This window comes from Ammospiza caudacuta, chromosome 5, assembly GCF_027887145.1.
Source record: "Ammospiza caudacuta isolate bAmmCau1 chromosome 5, bAmmCau1.pri, whole genome shotgun sequence".
NCBI classification, from domain to species: Eukaryota; Metazoa; Chordata; class Aves; order Passeriformes; family Passerellidae; genus Ammospiza; species Ammospiza caudacuta.
The window spans coordinates 43024503-43044399 of record NC_080597.1 but is presented as its reverse complement, the minus strand read 5'-3'; the positions used below and the strand labels follow the sequence as shown (position 1 = coordinate 43044399).

Below are 19897 nucleotides of genomic sequence, written 5' to 3'. Positions count from 1 at the left end.
GTTCAACTGGTGTTAGTAGCAGGAGGAATCACCATATGTGAGAGTGAAGGGGGCTGGCATAGAGAAAAGGGAGACCTCAGAGGACTCAACATATGGCCTGGCTCTTGGATATGATGTCACTGCTGTCCAAATAGAACCACTCTGCTTACTTACATGATGATGTCTTCATAAGAAATGATGAAAGTACAGGATGCAAAGTGAGGCAGGGTAAGGGGCATGGTGCTGTGTACCTACACATCATATACTGTTAATTAAAGAAGCAACATCATTGTAGAGCTCTGTGGCCAAATTTTCATTGCACTATTACTTTTATTCCAGCAGAGGGTCTGGGTAATAACTCTAGAGAAAACATTTAATTTTGTAGGTAGAGGATTACATTCCTAAAATATGACTGAATTAGTTTTTTGTAGTCTATTTAGCATATATTCTGTCATGAGTTCAAGAAAGCTCTGTGTGCAGGTGTGTGTGTCTGTGTGTGTGATCAAGGACTATAGCTCACCTGACACTTAGAAATACTGCTTTTGATCAGGATTCATGCTGGTTATGTCACTGTGTCATGTGACCAGTACAGGGAGTAAAATGGGAATGGCTGTGTTGTGGGCACATGTGAATATTTAACATGTCTGGTTTTGTACCTTTTCACAAACTTGTTACAGTATTTATTTGATTACTTAACTGTTAATTTCAGGACTATCAATTGGTATCTTGAAAGTACTGGTATCAGTCCCTATTTAAAGGTAGCCCTCTTTACTGTAAGGCAGTAGGTCAATATGAAACAGTAAATACAAAAGTAAACAGTAATGCATGTGTTTCTTAATATTTTTTATAAACATCTTGGTAATTTTTTAATTAAAACCATTTCTGTACATTCATGACTTTGTGCTCTTTGTTAGAAATGGCTTATGAAACTACTTCTATCACACATATGCAGACAAAAAGATCTGGAATTATCAATGAAGATGATAAGAATAAAATAAATGGCACCTCGGCAAACCCAGCTATTCACACGGCAAATAAAATATTTTCTCAAAAGTACATGAAGAGTGTACATTTACTTACCCTAATGTAGTTAGCATTTATGTAGGTACTCAAGGAGTCAGATGGATTTTTTGGTTTCAAATACACTCTGCTTAGAGGATCTAAGAGCACAAGGAAGATGGAAATTAATAAGAAAACCCATAGTTAGAAGATTCCTAAAGAGAATCAAAGACTTTCTGAAGGAAAAAAACTACTGTTATTTGGGGCTGTCAAGCAGTAAAGAATTACACACCAAATACTTCCCTCTGCAAAGGATCATGCCATGTAACTAAGGCAGCCCTGTACTGCACGGTGCTGGGCTGTGCAGAACCACCTCAGCGAGCTGAGGGCACTGAAGCAACACTGTGAGGCCCAGGCAATGCCCAGTAAGGTTGGGTCTGCCCGTGCTGTCTCTGAAACCTGTGTCCTATCATTGGACAGTGGCTCATAATCACACCAAGCTCTTTGAACTTTGGTACTTTGGTCAGAAGCTGTAGTGTTCAGTGACTGCACTGGACAGTTGGATTTAAATTAAGAAAAGATTCCTCTGCCTGGGATGAAATAAAATATACATCTTTTATACCACTTTAAGTTGACTGTAAGGAGCTTGACTAGGTAATCCATATTCTTCCCTTCAGTCCTGTGTCCTCATCTGATACAACTTGTGACCATTCTTCATGTGTACTGGTCTAGAGACACAGTGCCAAAATAGAGGAACATTTTTCGTTACACTCTTCTTCCTTCAGTCTTGGATGCTCTAGAATGGAGTGGGGGCCATTTCTATTGAGTAAAGAGCTGGGGGTTATTAAATCCCTCCTGGAAAGGAAGGTTTTGCTTCTTCATTGGTGATGGTGTGACCCCCCACCCCATGCAATGCCATTTTGGAATTAAAGCAGCATATTCTCAAGTATACAGTGTATCAGAAAGGGGGAAGCAGGCAGAGAGCAAGATGCCTATGTTGGGGCTTTCTAGGGATGCACTTGACTTTCTTCACACTTTTTCTGAAAAAAATATTCTACCACTAAAAACATGATACTGAAATATTTCCATGCTGAAAAAAATCTTTTCTTCTGGCAATTTGCTTAAATACTTAGTTGTAATCAGCAAGGTTTTCTGACAGTATACAGACACATCAGTTTGGAAATAGTCTCTGGATAGCTCCTCTGCTGAGTGCAATCTAGGCAATGCATTTAAAGATACATACGTGGGCACTGAGCTGGCAAGAGATAAAAAACACTGTTTAGTGTGTGGCCCTGCTGTTTACACAAAAAATATAGAACTGATAAAAATACATATGCTGCAGCAAAACCTAGTATTTTCAGAGTTGCTTCTGGATTTCTTTTGTGACTTTTCTTCCTCTTCCTAAGAACACGATAAAACCTTTCCAAATCAAAGGAAGAGGAGGGATGATCCCAAACATACTTTATGTCCTTTTCCCACTGGAGGTCATGGGAGCACCTTGGACAGGAGTGGAGGCTTTGTAGAACCCAGGATAATGTTTTGAAAGTATGTTTCTTAAAATACGCAAATGACTGCAGGACTTCAAGTTCTGCACATGGAAGTCTTATCTTCTGTGGTTAATAGCACCACGTGAACCCTAATTAACTTGTGTTAAAATATATTTGCACTAGTTTTCCTAACTTTTTTCACTTAGAGCTTTTTTTTTCCTTTAACAATATGAGGACAGGAAACCTCTCATTTCTTTTCAGCACAGAGTGGTTATTAGCCACTTCCACAAATGCCTCAGGCTATGTGGCCTTGAAAAAACACCCACTTCCTCTAGCTCACACAATGCCTCTGATTCTTGTGTTGCTTGACCCCTACCTTAAAAAACCTCTTCCAAGCAGACCCAACATCCAGTTTAATTGCCATGTCTTGAGATAAATGCCTCTGTTACTAGGGAGCAGCTAAATCATCTTCACAATTTCTGAGACCTCCTTCCAACTCCAATCAATGAAACAAACACTGCTTCCGAACAGGAATCTTTTATAAATTAACAGTCATGATCAGTTATGAAATAGGCAAGTGCTGTAAACTGAGCCCTGAGAAGAGGAAGGCCTGAGCAATGCTAGCGATCCAGACCACTAGGCAATCATCAGACACAAATGGAAGTCATTAGCTTCCTCCTGAATGACAAGTACCTTGGACATAATAATCTTATCCTTAAGGATGGCAAAGTCTTGGAGTCTGAAGCTACAGCAGAAAGACAGATGTTGACTGCAAGGTTGAATTCATCAATGTCTATAAAGTGTCTGAAAATGCACTGGTACTGCTAAATACTTATATTTACTAATAAAATATGCTTTCTATAGTTTTAACTGAGGCAAAATCACTGTTGTTTTTTCCCATGTATCTAGGAAGTCTGGGATAGTTCTCTCAGTGGACTAGAAGGTGCTTCTTCTAACTCCATCTTTAACAAATTAATGTTGTCCTGAATTTATAATGTTGGAAGAATAGGAGGGTGTTAAAGGGAATGTAACTTGACTCCATGAGAGTGGCTGGTGCAGGGAACAGGCAGGGTTATATGGTAGCAGTGCTGGACAGCCTCCTGCCATGCCATGGGTACTGGAGGATCATTCACTCCAAGAACTCCATTGGTGCTTTCATTAGGGGGCAGAACTGGAGCAAATATGACTGTTTGTAGTCAGGACTGGGGAGTGAAAGGGAGCTCAAAAATTTCAGCATCAGGAGAATAGTTTTCCAGCATCTGTTTATATGCTTTCATAATAAAGTGCTTTGATCATATGATTTAACCTTCTCCTTGTCTTTAGTGGAATGTCAGAGTGAGTGTTAGCACAAGCCACAGATTGTGGGCTTCTGGGTCTGACCCCCTAAGTGGTTTCTATCTTCATCTTAGTGTGAATGCTGTTCTGCCCAGGGTGTCTTAATACATGCTTTTGACTTCAGGTTAATTTTCAGAGAGGGACAGGGTATGGTAAACTAATGGATGTGTTGCACATACAAAGATACCCACAGAATAGTGTTAAACGACTTGCTCCTTTGTAAGCAGAAGTCCATGCATACTCTGAAATACCACAGGAATTCTGCTTCTGGTCTGAGATGGACAAGTGAGACAGGAAGTAGGAAATATGTAGGGCTGAAGAAGTAGCAGGAGATATAGAAGATAGTAGGAAGCTGCTACAAGGACATGTAGTGGGGGCTGCAGGAGACAAGCAGGCAAAGGTGAAGATGCAGAGTAAGAGGATGAGGAATGAGCAGCAGGGCTGCTATTCTGCCACAGGAATGTGGCTGTGGTGAGAGATTGGGAAATCTGTGTGCAGGACTGGAAACCTCCTCAGAGGGTGTGAGAAATACTGTAGATTGGTGGCAGAGGGAATGCAGCTAAAGATACAGAGCAGGGTTTAACAGGAGCTATGGGTGGGGTCACAGTCAGGAAGAAGGAAGGAGAAATACTGATCTTAGGGAACTGCTTAGCCTCTCGACTCTGATCCCACACTGGCCCCTCAGTAGTTGAATTAGAATATTATTGTAATGCGCTTAATGTTAGAGAACTTAAAGCAGCATCCTGGTGTTTGCATAAGAGTCTCTGCAACTGAAACATCTGTCATAGAAGTGTAACATCTCCTGTTCTTTTTAGTTTTCCATATAGAATTATTTTTCAATAGGCATTTCACATGATTGTGTCTGGCTGGGTGGTATCTGCTAACATAAACCTGCCCTCATGCACCCTGTCACAGAATTATCTCTTAGAAAATGAGAATATCCACTGCAGCACAGAGGGTGGAGCTGGCAGGACTGGGCATTTTTAGCACGTCACTTGTCATCACAGGTGCCCTGATTCAGGAGTCGCACCCAGTGCCGGGAATGGAAAAGCTGATGCGGGTGTACAAAGCAGAGGGTTGATATCATCTGAGCAGGAAACCAGGAAAGCTGCTCTATTTAATCACTCAAATAATTTCCAAACCCTCTCAGACTGGGTGTGGGGTGCACGAATATTTATTATGAGCATGTGCCTCAATCCTCAAAATATCTTCCTTGAAAAACCTAGTGCTAACACACACCAAACCTTCTGATTTCTGTCAAGGATGGTTACAAAGTGCCTGTCAGTGAGCAGCTGTGGTGCACACCAGCAGTGTGCTTGGGTTGAAAATGTGCCATAGAGCTAGTGGCACATCCCAGCTAACTGGAGGTGAGGACACACAGGCACACTGGTTCTCAAAGCTCACCTGCATGGAGCACGGCCCAGCTGTCGTGTCCCAATTCAAAACACATGCTACAGTGAAACTGGACTCATTGCACTTGCAAGGCGTTGCTGGAGGTGAACCTGATGGTGGCTGGGGCACCCTGGATATGAGATGCTATGGGAAGGGAGAACTCCTTCCAAAAATCTGCCAGTCAGGCAGAGGGGGGCTGGTGATATCTTGTCTCCACTGCAGCTGATGGCAAAAGTCCTGCTGTTATCAAGGGGGTCAGGATTTCACCCTCTGCGTACATCCTGTTGACACTGGGCCAGACTCTAAGGGATGCTGAATTGTCTGATTGTTGGTATCCAACTTGCATTCAGTTACCTTCTGACTTTAATTGCCTTCAATCTTTCTTGACTGAACTCAGATACACAGAGCTTTTGGCTGAAATAGATAAACTAACCTTGAGCACAGTGAAAATATTACTGCAAACTGAAAAGAAGCAAGGATTCCACACAAGCTTCTTTCCCAGCTACGTATCACATTTCTGAGATTATTCTGCATGCTGAAGGCCATCAGTTTTCAATAGTCTGACTGCAAGGCCTTGGTGTGATATGAACAAATGATGATGTTTTCAGTTTTGGTGAGAGAGACCTCATAATAGAAGATGTGTGAATTTGAATGACTAACATATAACACAGGCCTGCAAGGATATTCTAGAGAGGTTTAGAAAGCAAATTTCTAGTTGATAGGATATGCTGTCATTTTAAAAGTATTCTTCATTCCAAACCTAAGCAAGGGATTTACATTTTTATGTGGGAATGTTCTGTAATAGTTTGAATCACAGAACTTTTTCACTTTGGTGATGCCAAAAATGATAAAACCTCAACTATTCATGTCTATATTTAGTGTAATGTAAAAACTTCTGCAACCTATTCTGAAACAGAACACAAAACAAAATGTTTAATAGAAGTGAAATGGAGTATCTTATTATCCACCAACAAATGTTATGAAAATAGCTCCATTTCAGAGAAACATGTATTTTGAAGGAAAACTATTCCACTGAAAAGTTTTCAATCACCTTTTCAATTATAACAAAGCAATGCTATATGAAAATATATACAATGAAAATACAGAAGAAGTATAGCAAGGCAGTAACAAGTTAAGAGCAATGAAGAAGCAGCACTGCATCAGGAATGTAAACACATTTCTGTAAAGAGAGTTTAGTGCATGGAGAAGGAAAAAAGCAATCACCAGAGGACCTTTAAAGATGGAAGCCCACTACAAGACAAGATAAGCTGCACTTGCTTTTTGTAGTCTGGTTTTTTTCAGTCCCAAGGATCTTGACCCAACCAGAAAGAAATCAGTGACTGCAGGATGGTTTGGGCTGCGATGAGGAGCTACTGCAAAGCATGGCAGACCTCACTGTCCCATCTGCCTGAGCTGCCTTTCAGAGAAAACCAGCATAAGCCAGGCTTGCCCTGCAGCACGTGGCTGGGGTGCTGCCAACCTGTGTACCTACTAAGGCTTCCAGTGAGAGCTCTGCATTTGCCAGTCCTACAGCACTGGGCTTCTGTTATCTTTCTACATGGATTATAAATACAAGTATGAATGGGTTCACATCAAGCAAATACAAAGACAGTTAGATTTTCACAGCAATACGTTCTCAAAGCAGGAATAAATGTCATAGTAGGAAACCACGGGCTAGCTCACTTACTTGGCAAAATTGTTTTATAGCGGTTTTTAGTTCCATGACTCGGGATGTCAATTTCTTTGGGATCCACAAAATTCATTGGTATTTCCTATAAAAAATAAATTAAATCAGACTGATGTTTCCAAAGGAGCCATGCAGGAAATTATCACCAGAAGGCCATCTGCTGTTACACAACTGTCTCTTCACATCAAAGTTATTAAGAATAAAAGTGGTTCCCACCTCAAGACTGTCAACACCCTTCCTTCAATAAACACAGGGAGCTGCATACTGAAGGGGTGACTTCCAAGGAACACTTCTGATGAATTATTTAAAAAAAAAAGTTTTTATGGGATTAAGACCAAGGTTAAAATGCACTATAGTTCCAGAAAATAGGAGTTCAAAAGTATAGTGCTGTGGCAAAAAAGAGCAATTCTTTACATAACTGGGGCAGGAACTTCATAAATAATTAAATATAATGGCAAATAATAGAAATTGATTTATGGCAAACTTTTAAAAAATTTTGTGCTTAGCCCTTATCAATGAAATTCAAAGACCTCATTTGCCTTTTATTTAAACTACTAGAATGAGATGCCTTACTCTTTTGCATTCAGACTCAAAAGTAATAAAAATCTGAAGCTATTTCTTTTCCTTCTCATTTTCATCTGTTAGCGACTGATTTACATTGCATGTGTAGGTAATTAATGTGACAGTTTCCTTTAAGTTTCAAAAATACACAAATTATAAACTCCTCATAAACTTAAAATTCCTATTTTTCAAACTGTTTGTCAGCATGAAAAGTAAAAATCAAAATTTGCATTGAAAAAAATGCTGAACTTGGTTAAAGAGAGAGTAAGAACAATTTTGATTTTGAGGTCCTGAAACAATGTTCCTACAGTTGAATAAACCAACCCTTTTAAAATGGCAGGAGGAAACATTCAGTGGTTGTTTTTTTTTTTTTTTTTTGTTTCATGATTGTGGGGGATGTTTTACCAACTAAAATAATCTGGCAAAATCACATTAAAAATGCTTCAGTTTACTAAAATCTTCATTTTTATGCTGATTTCTTTTGGGCCACTATTATTTAAATTGTCTTAGAGTAAGCTGGAATTTGATCTTCAGTAAATTAATACTTCTACTTAAAAGAACAGTCATAACTAAAGACCTGGAAACATCATGCTGGCCTGGGATATTTAGCCTAAGAGACAGTGGCATATTACATAATTGCCTCTTAGGAACCTGAGGAGGATCTGTTGACTTGCATCGCTGGAAAATTTACTCAAGGATTTTCTCCAAAAATGAGCTAGTTTCTACTCTAGAGGTGCAGGCCTACCAGTACTTTGGTACAGCAGAGATTCCTGGTCCCTGTCCTTCAACACAAGCTCTGGTCCTGCCCAGCATGACCAACCTCTGCAGGGATTTTTTTTAAAGGAACAGGGATGAAGTCTCTAACAGCTTGTCAAGCAGACACCCAACAGCAGACTTTTATATGGGCTCACCAAACAGGGAAAGAAGCACTTTGCTGTGTGAAGAGATGGCAAAGTTAAGTAAAATTTAGATGGCTCATATTGAAATGCTGTGATTCTCCACTTCCCAGCTTGGCTTCTGAACATCTTCCTATGTGAGGTTGCAGCTGTTTCAATTTTATTTTTCTACCTTCTCTGCCTTATGCCCATGCATTTCATGGACCTTCTTTACTCTTCCCCTCTCCCTCACTCAGTTTCTTCCTTGATCTCTTCTTGGTCTTCAGCTGGCTCCTCAAAAGAATGACTTGCTGTGTCAGGCCAACCAAAGTGTTACTGCTAAGACACACCTACCTTGCAGGTACTTCACCCAATCCTTTTTCAGATCACTGTACTGCCATCCATATGATGGCTATCTTAAGTTCAAGATCTTCTCATTTTTTAAGACTTCATTCTTGCATAAACCTCATCCCCACTGTTGAGGTCAAACCATCTCACTGCTGTCCTGCATCTAATGCTGCTTCCTCATCCACAAAACTACAAAATGAGCTCCCATACCCTCCTCATGGTCACCTCTGACTTCTACTGCTTCCCAATGGTGACCTCTGTCTGAGACTTCCCTTGGACCCTGAGTCTTGTTCCAACTGGCTGACCTAGAGCTTCCCTAGCTCAGTTCTGGCTTAGTACAAACACCACCAGTACATGACCTCTGAAAGGTTTCCGTGCTGAATTATGCACCAAGTGAGGGAGAGCAAGACACTGAGCTTGTGCTTAATGGGCTCTCTGTCTGTCATCAACAGAGACTGGAAAAAATGTGTGAGCAAGAGTCCTCTGCCTGCCCAAGTGATGGTGGTCGGTGAGGGTCTTCCAGATGTGTGGCTGTCTCCCTTACTATGCCTGCTGAAACTTTTTAATAGCTCATCATTTGGTGAGTTACTGACAGATGCAAAAATGCCACCGAGGTGAAAACAGAAACACATTTCTTTGGGCCAAGCGGGACCATTAATAACATTAATCACTTACATCCTGTAAACACTTTCTAATCAGTGGTCTCCTCCCAGTAGTAAGTACTTGTGAGTCCAAGGGCACAGACAGAAATCTGACAATACACCGTGGATCACAGCCACAGACAAGTCACTTATTCTGAAACTGGCTGTGAGAAAAAAGAGATTATTCCAGAAAAAAAAGATCAGGATAATATGGTGATAACATTCCTGCTAACAAGGGGAGCAAATAAGCCCAGCAGACTGCAAATAGCAGGAACATGTGCAAACTAGTATACAAACTCAGTAGCTGTATAGGCAATATATATATATATAATTATTTTATTAAACATATGTATTTAATTTAAAAATTGCAAATAATGCATAAACTGCACACATTCCCATGCTCAGCCACTTGCATGCAATTATAGATGCATATGCATATTGTTCATGGGCTGGTTTCCCTGTCTGAGTGATGCCTTCTAATAGCAGCTATTCTGGCTCACATTAAGTTTTAAATGCTATTTATACACTTGAAGAGATATGATTTGGATCTCTGAAAGCATTCAAGAAAATGCGGCAAAATTTAGGAAAATTCAGGCAGGTATTCATTATACTCATCCCTCTTATTTTTGAGGATGTAATTTTTTAGATTTAACGATCAGGCACTTTCCCATGCAGGACTGTATTTTTTGACATTTGGTTGTTTTGGAAATGAATTTTATCTTCTGTTGCCAACTTCAGATATTCTATCCTTTGAAGAGTAGCAACTCAGGCTACTAAAGAAAACATATATGCTGGGCAAATTATGTTTCTTCCTCCTTGCAAAACAGGTATATTCTCCCAGCCAAATATACCCTTTAATTAAGTAATGCCCCTTTAATTGTTAATGAAAAAAAATGAAGAACTAAAAATAACCTGAAACTGCTCATGTTTTAATTTTCCACTGAAAACTTCAAACATTTCATCACTTCTTTCACATTTGGAAGTTCTTCAATAATTCTAGTCTCCAGAAGACTGCCTTACTGTACTTCTTTAGCTAGTTAAAATGAGCTGTGTGAGCAGAATGGCTGAGGGTTATATACTGCGTTCTTTGCATGCCTCAAGTTCCTACTGAGCTATTATCTGTAGCAAGGAACATAGTAAACAGATACTGTTCAACAGTTTCATCTTAAAACACATTTTAAAAAATGGTTTAAAAACAGAATAGATGAGTCATGACCTCTTCAATAAAATCCTGTGGAAACACTGAATGGCCAAAGCCATGTTGTCCCCCCTTGAGGGACAAATAAAATGTGCCTCTGTCTCCCCAAAGCTGTGCACAACTGCTGTGTGGGACAATTTGGCTAAGCAGGATTCTATGAAGTGCCAATTTGTCTGTACAAACTGTCTCCTAACATGGGGGGCTTAGGCATGATGAAGTTATTTCTTCTGTCTTTCCTGCCTAAGCAGCAGAACGGCAGAGAACCTATGGAATAACTGGTGACAAAAATATGTTGGATGATTGTAATTTTTCGTGTACACTGTCTGTCCACGTTTTGGTAGAAGAACTGAGGGATTTACTTTTCTTAAGCAAATGGCTTTTAATAAAAACTTCGGATTTTAAAGGTAATTGAAAAGGCTGCTCCATAGGATGCAATTATTCATAATGAAAAGCTATTTTTAGAGTAAAATGGCACTCATCTGTTTATTCACATGCACAGACTGGAAACAAAATGAAACCTAAAGGATCACATGCTCTGGCATGTTAATTTTAATTCCTTACAGTTTCTCTGATTTAGACATCAGATTTCTAGACATACAGTTCTCTGGATCAATTCTGGAGCCCTTCTGAAAAATTGCTACCTTTGGCCCTCTGATTCCTCAGCTGCTGAAGCACAATGGCTACATTACACCTCTCTAGTTAATACATCAGTAAGTGCCTATATGGACTCCTTTAGGATTCCTGGGTGACTATTAACTTACTTTTATTAATTTTATCGACTTGTTATAGAATCCCTTCCACTAATGCTTCAATATGAGACAGAACTTCTAGTGATCTGCTTGAGCCCATCCCTGCCACAGATGAAGGAAATGTCCGAAGTTCTTCTTAGGTCGATGCAGATGCAAATAATGGAGTCACTCCTCACCTGCTGGTTCAACTTCCCCAAATCACTTTTACATCATTTTAATCATCAATTGATCTTTGTATTCTTTAGTAAGCTTCATGCTTTTGATCTGTTTAAACATGAAGTTATGATTTTTTTTAAAATTCAAAATCTTTTTTGTCTGCCTTACTCAGCTTTCACATTCACGTGGCTTCAGTTAAAGCTCTTTTCTATTTCCCTTGTAAAAAAGGTCTCCTTTTTCTCTGACAACTTCTTTCATCTGATGTTTGGCAATACCAGACTTTTTCAGGTCTTCTCAAAGTAATGTGTTGTAATGTGTTTTCCCTGAGTTTTTCTGCTCTGACTTTTTTCCACCTGGCCACTTTCTTCATTTTAGATTCTTACCCTTTTTACTAATAAATACACTTGTGAAACACTTCAGGGTTTTTTGTCTTGAGTATACTAGGTTGCTGTATGGCATGCTTGTTAAAGGTATTTTGGACCTTGGGAAAAAAGTCCCTTTTGGACAGGGACTGTGGGTGTCCCTATCTGCTCCAAAAAATAATTTACGGTGACTAAAACTTTAGTGCTCAAATTGCAAACATACATGCTGTTTACATGGGAATAAACAAAATCTCCACCTCTGACTGTGTTTTCATCATAGTCTTTATGATCTCTTTGAAACTGTAACAGTGTTACAGTTCTGACTGTTTGCACTGTAGTTCTATCATAATACTTAGCCCATCTATGATGGGACTTCAGACCAAGAGGGATCTCTATTGTCCATGGATATAACTGACTGACTTTTCTGTCTTTAGTGCAAAAACATAAAACACCCTCTTGAAACTATCTAATCTGCCTTTTGGAAACAATTTGTACCTTGACTTTAAGGTGTTGCCCGAATATTTTTTCCTCACAGTTCCTGTTGTGCCACTTATGTCAAAAATCCTCATTTCAAGTGTGTTGTTAAACTCACCATGAATTCTGTCTGAAGCAAATGAGAACATGCCACTGCCTCTCGAAGCTGCTGCCGTGTCAGGACGCGGCCAGCTGACTGCAGGTATTCCATCGCTACTTTTTCTCGTGGGGTTGGCACAGCGACGAAAGGTTCAACACTTCCCAAGCTGCTCATATCCAAAGTCAGTGAGACGTTGGATCCTCGTCTGCATCAGAAAATAATCCAATGGTTATATGAGATCTGTGTTACTGTAAATCCCATACTCATGAAGCTGACCCTGAGTTATTCATGCACCCTCACTTTCTCTACAGTCACTGATGGATTTGGGCATGCAAAGACTGCAAGATTAGCTTCACTGGTAACACTAAGAAAATGGAAAACCAAGGACATCCTACTTCTCCAATCTAACAACCTATGCTGCAAAAATGGGTGATGGGGGCAACTATTTGAATTATTCTTAGAAGCAGAAACAACTCCCTATATGCTACTTTATTGTTACGAATGTAAAATGCAAAAGTGGTATCTTGGTAAAGAAGAAATATTTCACAGAAGAAAGTACAGAACATATATTTCTAACTGATATACATAACAGTGTGAAATAAATTCAGAGTTATGTCAGGCGCATGTTTAAGAATTTACTGAAATTAAATATACATATAAATATACATAATGGAGCAGGAATATTTTATAAAAACAGCAGAAATAAGTGAAAGGCAGTATAAACATTGGGACTACCAAGACATTAGACAATGTCTTATGCTAGGTAGCAGGGAAGGGAGAGGCAATAAACCACAATAAATTATCTGTGTCTGAGAAGAAGGAATGGTCATAGACTTAAAAAGGGCCATTTGGAAATGCCATACATCTCTTACTATAAAATTCATAACATTTCCATTTCTACAGGAAAATAAAGTTGGATTCAATAACAACTTTGAGCCATGACAATAAAAATAGATCACACTTGTATGGGGCTTGGTATGAGCCCTTTTCTTTTTGAGGCTTTCTTAAAACAATACTTAAGACACCTGGCTTTTTTTGTATTTTCAACCCATCAATCAAATATTATCTACTTGACCCTTAACTTTAGGCATATTGATTGCAAAAAATCCATGGTCTGCAAACTGTGATGACTAAACACAAAGTTATAGGCATTTGTCAAAGCTTTTGTGTTTACTAAGCAGCAATCAGTCCTATAAGACTGACAGATTCAGCTGGATGAGCTGGACTACAGATGCCCAGCTCAGTCAGCCTTTACCAAGCAGCTATGCACAGAAAGAGATGTGAGAACACCAGTGAGATTCCTACCTCTGTACATTATTGGTTCTCCATTAAGGTGCGTTTACAAGGAAGTTCTTTGAACTCTTCGTTACTTTATCATGCTTGGATATAGACAAACATAACATAAGATTGTCTCAAGTCTCTCCTAATAGCCATCCTGCCAGATCAGTATATAACTCTACACATTGCCCATTTGTAACATCCCATATGCCAATGATTAACTATTTACTGGGTAATCTATTATCCAGTGGTTCCAGTTTTTCTGCTGAAACTCTGCTTGGTTGTGTGCAGTTCTCATCTGCAGGAGAACTGCTGGGAGAGTGTGACTACACACCTCTCTGAACACTGGATGTTAAGATACAACTGTCCCTTTGACAGTAATACCACATATTATTATTATACAGACATCATCTGATAGTATCTGTGAGGCAAATGCTACTAATGTTGGGGGAATCCTTTCCTCTATAGAAACACAGAATCATTAAGATTGGAAAAGACCTCCAAGATTGGTGAGTCCAACCTTTGATTGAGCACCACCATGCCAAATAAACCACAGCATTAAGTGCCATGTCCAATTGTTTCTTGAACACTTACAGGGATGGTGACTCCACCATGTCCCTGGAAAGCCCATTCCAGTTCTTGACAACCTTTTCAGTGAAGCAATTCTCCCTCATTTCCACCCTGAATCTGGTGCAGCTTGAAGCCATTTTCCCTTATCTGTTCCTGATGGCTTGGGAGAAGAGGTTGACCCCCTCTCAGGTTGTTGTAGAGAGCAGTAAGGTCTCCTTTGAGTCTCCTTTTCTCCAGGTTATAGATCCCCAGCTTCCTCATCACCCTTTCAAAGGACTTGTGCTCCTTCCTCAGTTTCATTTCCCTTCTCTGGACACGCTCCAGCACCTCAATGTCCTTTTTGTAGTGGGGGGGCCTAGAACTGGACACAGGACTTGAGGTGTGGCCTCACCAGTGCTGAGTGAAGGGGGACAGTCACTGCCCTGATCCTGCTGTCCACATTCTTCCTGACACAGACCAGGATGCCATTGGCCCTCCTGGCCAGTTGGGCCATGTGCAGCTCCCATTGACCAGCACCTCCACATCCTTTTCCACTGGGCAGATTCCTAGCCACTTTGCCCCAGCCTGTGGAGTTGCAAGGGGTTTTTGTGACCCAAGGGCAGGACCTGGCATTTCACCTTGTTGAACCTCATACATGTCAGCAGACGCTTCAGTAATTTTATTTTAAATTAAACTATTTCTATCATGTCAGTCTACATGAATAGAAATTACTCCAGTCACTCCCCTGCCACTTAGCAAAGCATAAAGAAATAATGTCCAAGAGACAAGACCACCCAGTGGAATAGGTGAATCTCACATTGTGTCATTTTGTTCACAAGCCTATTTCATCTTAGGTGATGGGTGGGTGGCAGCAAGAGCTTTGCTGCCCAGGCCTGCAGATGGTAACAGTGAGTCAGCAGTGGGTGTCTGGCTGCCTCCAGGGGCAGATGGGGACAATTTCTGTTGGCACAGGGAAGTGGGTGGGTATGATTCTGCTAGTTGTGCTAGAAGGTAAGCAGAAGGGAAGTAGCATCCTAAGCAAAAAATGATGGGTAAGTGGTACATGCACAGACTAGTGCTCTGTGCCTCGTGGCACAGGCTGCATGGTACTGGGGTCCCAGCCAGCAGTACCAGCACTCACACCCAAATTCAGAGCTGTGATAGTCTGGGAAGTGGGCACACCATGGTGGCTGCTCTCAGCTGGACCCTACAGGAGGGTTCTGGCTCATATGCCCATCCCATTTCCCTGGGGCCTGCGCCAGACTGTGGGAGAAAATCAGTTCCCAGCTCCACATCACTCCTCAAGGAAAACATCCTGTTAGACCTGTCACAAAACCTCTCCACACAAGCACCTCTTCTGACCACGACTAGCAATTTATTCCACGGAAAAAGGCAGTCCCTAAAACAGGTGGCTCTGAGTGCATGTATTGCAAATCCAATCTTTTGAAAATCATCCAGAAATCCACAGAAGAGCTGTGCAATGAATCCCTCCAAACCTGTTTAGGCTACCTTTGCTTGAGAAATGGGTAGCAATTTAGATTCAGACATACTTCTGGGAGAGCCTACTGGGATTTCCTAATATAGAGGAAAAGTATTCCCATTGTCCAGTAACAAAGTACAGTGAAAATGTTAATATTTTCTTTGGCTTTTACATTGTTATAACTGACAGTCTTGGCAACAGGGCTATTTCCTTTTTAACAACAACAAAAAATATACCTGATCTAATTATAACTGTGAGTTTACAGCTTTTACCATTTATGGGGATTATTGATGAACACAGGTCTTAAGGATCTTACTTAATCTGGAAAGAAGAACCAGTTCTTAGGTGCGTATTTAATGCATTAAAAGGTACACATTGACTAAAAACTGAATATAAAGCAATCTGCTTAGTAGTTCATAAGAAGACAAACAATAGATCACAATTCTTAAGGTAATGCTTCCATAAATATGGATATTGCAAAGAACCTTTTTCTTCAATTAATAAAATACTTTAAATAATGTTTACATACATTAGAAATGCTATAACAAAAATTAGATTGATCACAGAGACTTCTTTATTGCATTCTTTATGCTGAGAAACAGGGCTGAAAACAGAACATTTTGCATTGTCTTGAAAGATGAGGGGAGGCCTGAACCATCACGTGTTTGTATGCTCTAATAAAAGATGCTTATAGTCTCAGGTCCTCCTCTAGACTCTCTGGATTCTCAATGTTCCTCTAATAGTTAAATTCCTCACTCCCTGTTAAAGAATAGAAAGAAAGAATTCTCTTCTCTTTTACTGTCTGGATGGAAAGAGGTTACCCTTGAGCTCCCCTTTTTCCACCATACTAGGAGGGACTGCACAAGGTCAGCAACAAGGAGGTACCACCTAAAACAAAGCCCATTTTTGGTAATTAGTGCTTGCCTACATTAAGTTTTGAATAAGGAAATCCCAATCTGACCAGTGACACTTCAAATCAGACAGCTCATTTTACTTGGAGATACACACATACATACATAATATATATATATATATATGTCTGTGTGTGCATATGTATCTCCTGACTGGCATTTTCCACTTCAAATTAGAATAAGGGACCCATACACATGGGTTTTCCCTTATTTCTCCAGGCCAAGCTTTTTTTTCCCCTTTTAAAAAACTTTATATTCTTTATGTTTCCCATGGGAATAGTCTGGGCCAAATAAGAGAATTTGTTATGATACACCTACCCCAGCATCCTCTCGAGGTTGTGTCTTAATGGGGAAGAGTACCATGTGAGGAATCTGAGGAATTGTAAACATTTGTGCAACATATTAAAATTATCAGGAGACTAATTCTTCTGAAGTTCCACCAGCTGGGACAGCCACCTCATCACTGGGTACGTGAATAAGTGCAATCAGGAAACCACTTGTGTCTGTGTATTGTCTGGAATCCCAGAGGGAAGTCTTACTACATACCCAAAGATCTCTTTTCACTTGGATAATAGGAACACGTTCACTGATGAGAATTCACCAGAGTATTTAAATAATACAGTTATAGAAGCAGATTTTAATACAAGGCATGATAAAATTAAAATTTTAAAAAGCAATGTTTGTTTGAAAATTCTTGAAAGGAAGCTCCACCTGTCCACTTTGGAGGGACACCAGGTTACTAAAGCCCTTTTAAACATTACTGAGGTCATTTCCAGTCTTCCCTGACCCTAAAATTAAGCCACAGATTCGATTACAGAAATCCAATTACCCCACACGTGTTCCCAGCTGTTTATTTGAGCTGAATAATTCCTTTAAACACATATGTTTATTCAGCACTTGTGAAAAATGCAACACCCAGATTCCTGAGCCACGGCCTCCCATTGTGTCCCGTTCTGGAGGCAGCGGCAATGGCCGCTGCCCTCTCGGAGTCACTGCCCTGTGAGCCAGCACCAGGGACACACACGGGAGGTGCCTCCTGTGCCACCCCCGGGCGAGCTGCCCTGCAGCCCAGGAGGAGCTGGGCCAGCTGTGTGGTGAATAATGCCATCAATTAGCATGGCGAGCACAGCTGGATGCAGTTTGCTCTGGGTGCTCAGATCCCGCTTGCACCAGGGATCCACAGGGCTGCTCTCCCTGCGTTTTGCTGAAGGGAAAAGCACCACAATCCCCCCGTGCCTCTTGTTCCTCTGGTGCTCAGGGATTAGGCCTAGCCATGGATCCTGAGTCTGTCAGTCGATCTCACCAGCAAATGCACTGCCCGCAGGTGGGGTTTGCTCTGCTGGAATTGTGCTGGGAGAGCACAACTAGGTACAGCCTTTCCAGCACCCACTGCTGCCAGACTCCACCTGCATACCTAGTTTCATGTTTCAGCACAGCAATTCAAAGGGAAAAAAAAAGTATATTTGGAAAAAAGAACAATGGAAAAAATACAGTTCTTGGCTTTCTTTCTGCTTTTAGCAAAACAGCTAAAAGAAAACATGGTCATGTAGATGAACTAATGTGATATGTAAAACGCCAGTGAAGTGTGAAAAGTACAGTAAATTAGAAAAGGATTATTATTAATCTTCTATTCCAATGGAAAATAAATAAAAATAGGAAACTCTGACTTCATCAAGAAAAATCAGCGTTGAAAAAAGGGAAAGTAGAAAAGCAGAAGTACAAAGAGGCTAAAATAATTTTTTCAAATGACTGAAGATATTGCTGTTTTCTTCTTGCCTTGGGCAAATAGTAATATGGACTATCTAATAAACAACTGAGACATTTCTTCACAAATGAAGATTTATAATATCCATTACAGACAGTCCTGAGAAGGTTAAGAGATGACTCTCATTTGAAGCAATAACTTGATAAGTTTTAAAGTAACATTCACAGTACTATTAAGTACTTGCTTCTAATGCATAAGAACAATTTCTATTTTTTCCAAAACCTATATGTATTATTCTTGCTCTGTACTTGCTAGACTGAAATATACATCCACCATGTACTGCTGATATTACTGGATATCTTGGGAAAGTAGGGGTGAATGAGTATGGTTACATTAATGGGTATGATAATCTCTTGATTTTCTTCTGAGCATCAGCATAATACCTCAAACAAGTTTTCTAAGAATACAATAAAATTCCATTATTGAACATCCCAATTTGAAATATGAAGATTCATTTTTCTTACATCTACATTCTTTCCTTGAAAGAATAACTCAAAACTTTCAATTTTCTGTTGTGCTGCAGCACATATTAAAGAATATTCTAATACAAAACCCCATGAGTTCTGATAATATACAATACCCATTAATGTAATCATCCTCCTATTTACTTTTCCTTTCCACAAAGGTTAATCAATATCACCAGTATTAGTTTGAGAAAATAATGAAGTAAAAATATTTGGGTAAGTATGTGAATGTCATCCTAACACATAAATATTTGCACTTAGTATTTATTGCCAATACTGTACTTTTAATTTTTACACTCCCAGGTGCCCTATGAAGCACTGATATACAGATGCTTGGCAGATCCACCATGAAAACTCAGCTTCCCAAATGCTCTCTGCTTTACCTGCTAACAATTCTGGGTTTTACTTGAACAAGAGCTGCGGCTTTTAGGAACCACTCTGATCTGAGGCTATCAACATTTTCAACAAACCAAACCTGTACCACACCCCAGACTGAAGTACTCAAAAATCAGAAGTCAAGATCAACCAACTAACAAGGCCAAACCAGAATTTACTTTGCATTATGACCAATTAGTCTAAATTGATAGAATCTGATACCTTGAAGAATCTATTCTGCTCAGCTCATGTCAGGTTATTTTACAGTTACTTTATTATGCATAAAAATAAAAAGTTCAGGACTTTAGTTCCACCTTCAGAACTTGGGTGTGCAGTAGGTCAAAACTTGACCTTCCCCGCTCTCCTGCTATCCCCTGACATAGCAGTGCTACTTAAACCACCAGAAGTTACCTATTGACTTCTTACCATGCATGGGAATGGTAAACCTCTCTTTTTCCATGGGTTCCTGGCCTCATTTCCAAAACCTTACTCCTCTCACAGATAAATATTCTTCTGGCTCTGATTTTTCCTCTCCAGAGAGGAGATCCTGGACAGATAGGTATTAGCCCAATTTTCCACAAACATGCTTAACAATTAAATGTTTAATATCACTGATATTTATATTATTTCTAGTCTGCCTTGCAGATATCTGTACCTGAGATAAATCCTGTGGCCATTGATCTAGCAGCCCCATCTCACCAAACCAAGGACCTAATTTACAGAGGCTAATTG

The 19897-nt window shown here is 40.0% G+C and overlaps 1 protein-coding gene across 1 annotated transcript in view; it reads right to left on the bottom strand.

The window, feature by feature from the left end:
• PTPRR (protein tyrosine phosphatase receptor type R) overlaps positions 1 to 19897 on the bottom strand; it is a 139400-nt gene that overhangs the window by 18113 nt on the left and 101390 nt on the right. Inside the window, exons 7-9 of the mRNA XM_058805032.1 lie at positions 12362 to 12548; positions 6880 to 6964; positions 1060 to 1139 (exon numbers count right to left, since the gene is read on the bottom strand). Of these exons, the coding sequence (XP_058661015.1) occupies positions 1060 to 1139; positions 6880 to 6964; positions 12362 to 12548 (352 nt within the window). The remainder of the gene's footprint in view (positions 1 to 1059; positions 1140 to 6879; positions 6965 to 12361; positions 12549 to 19897) is intronic.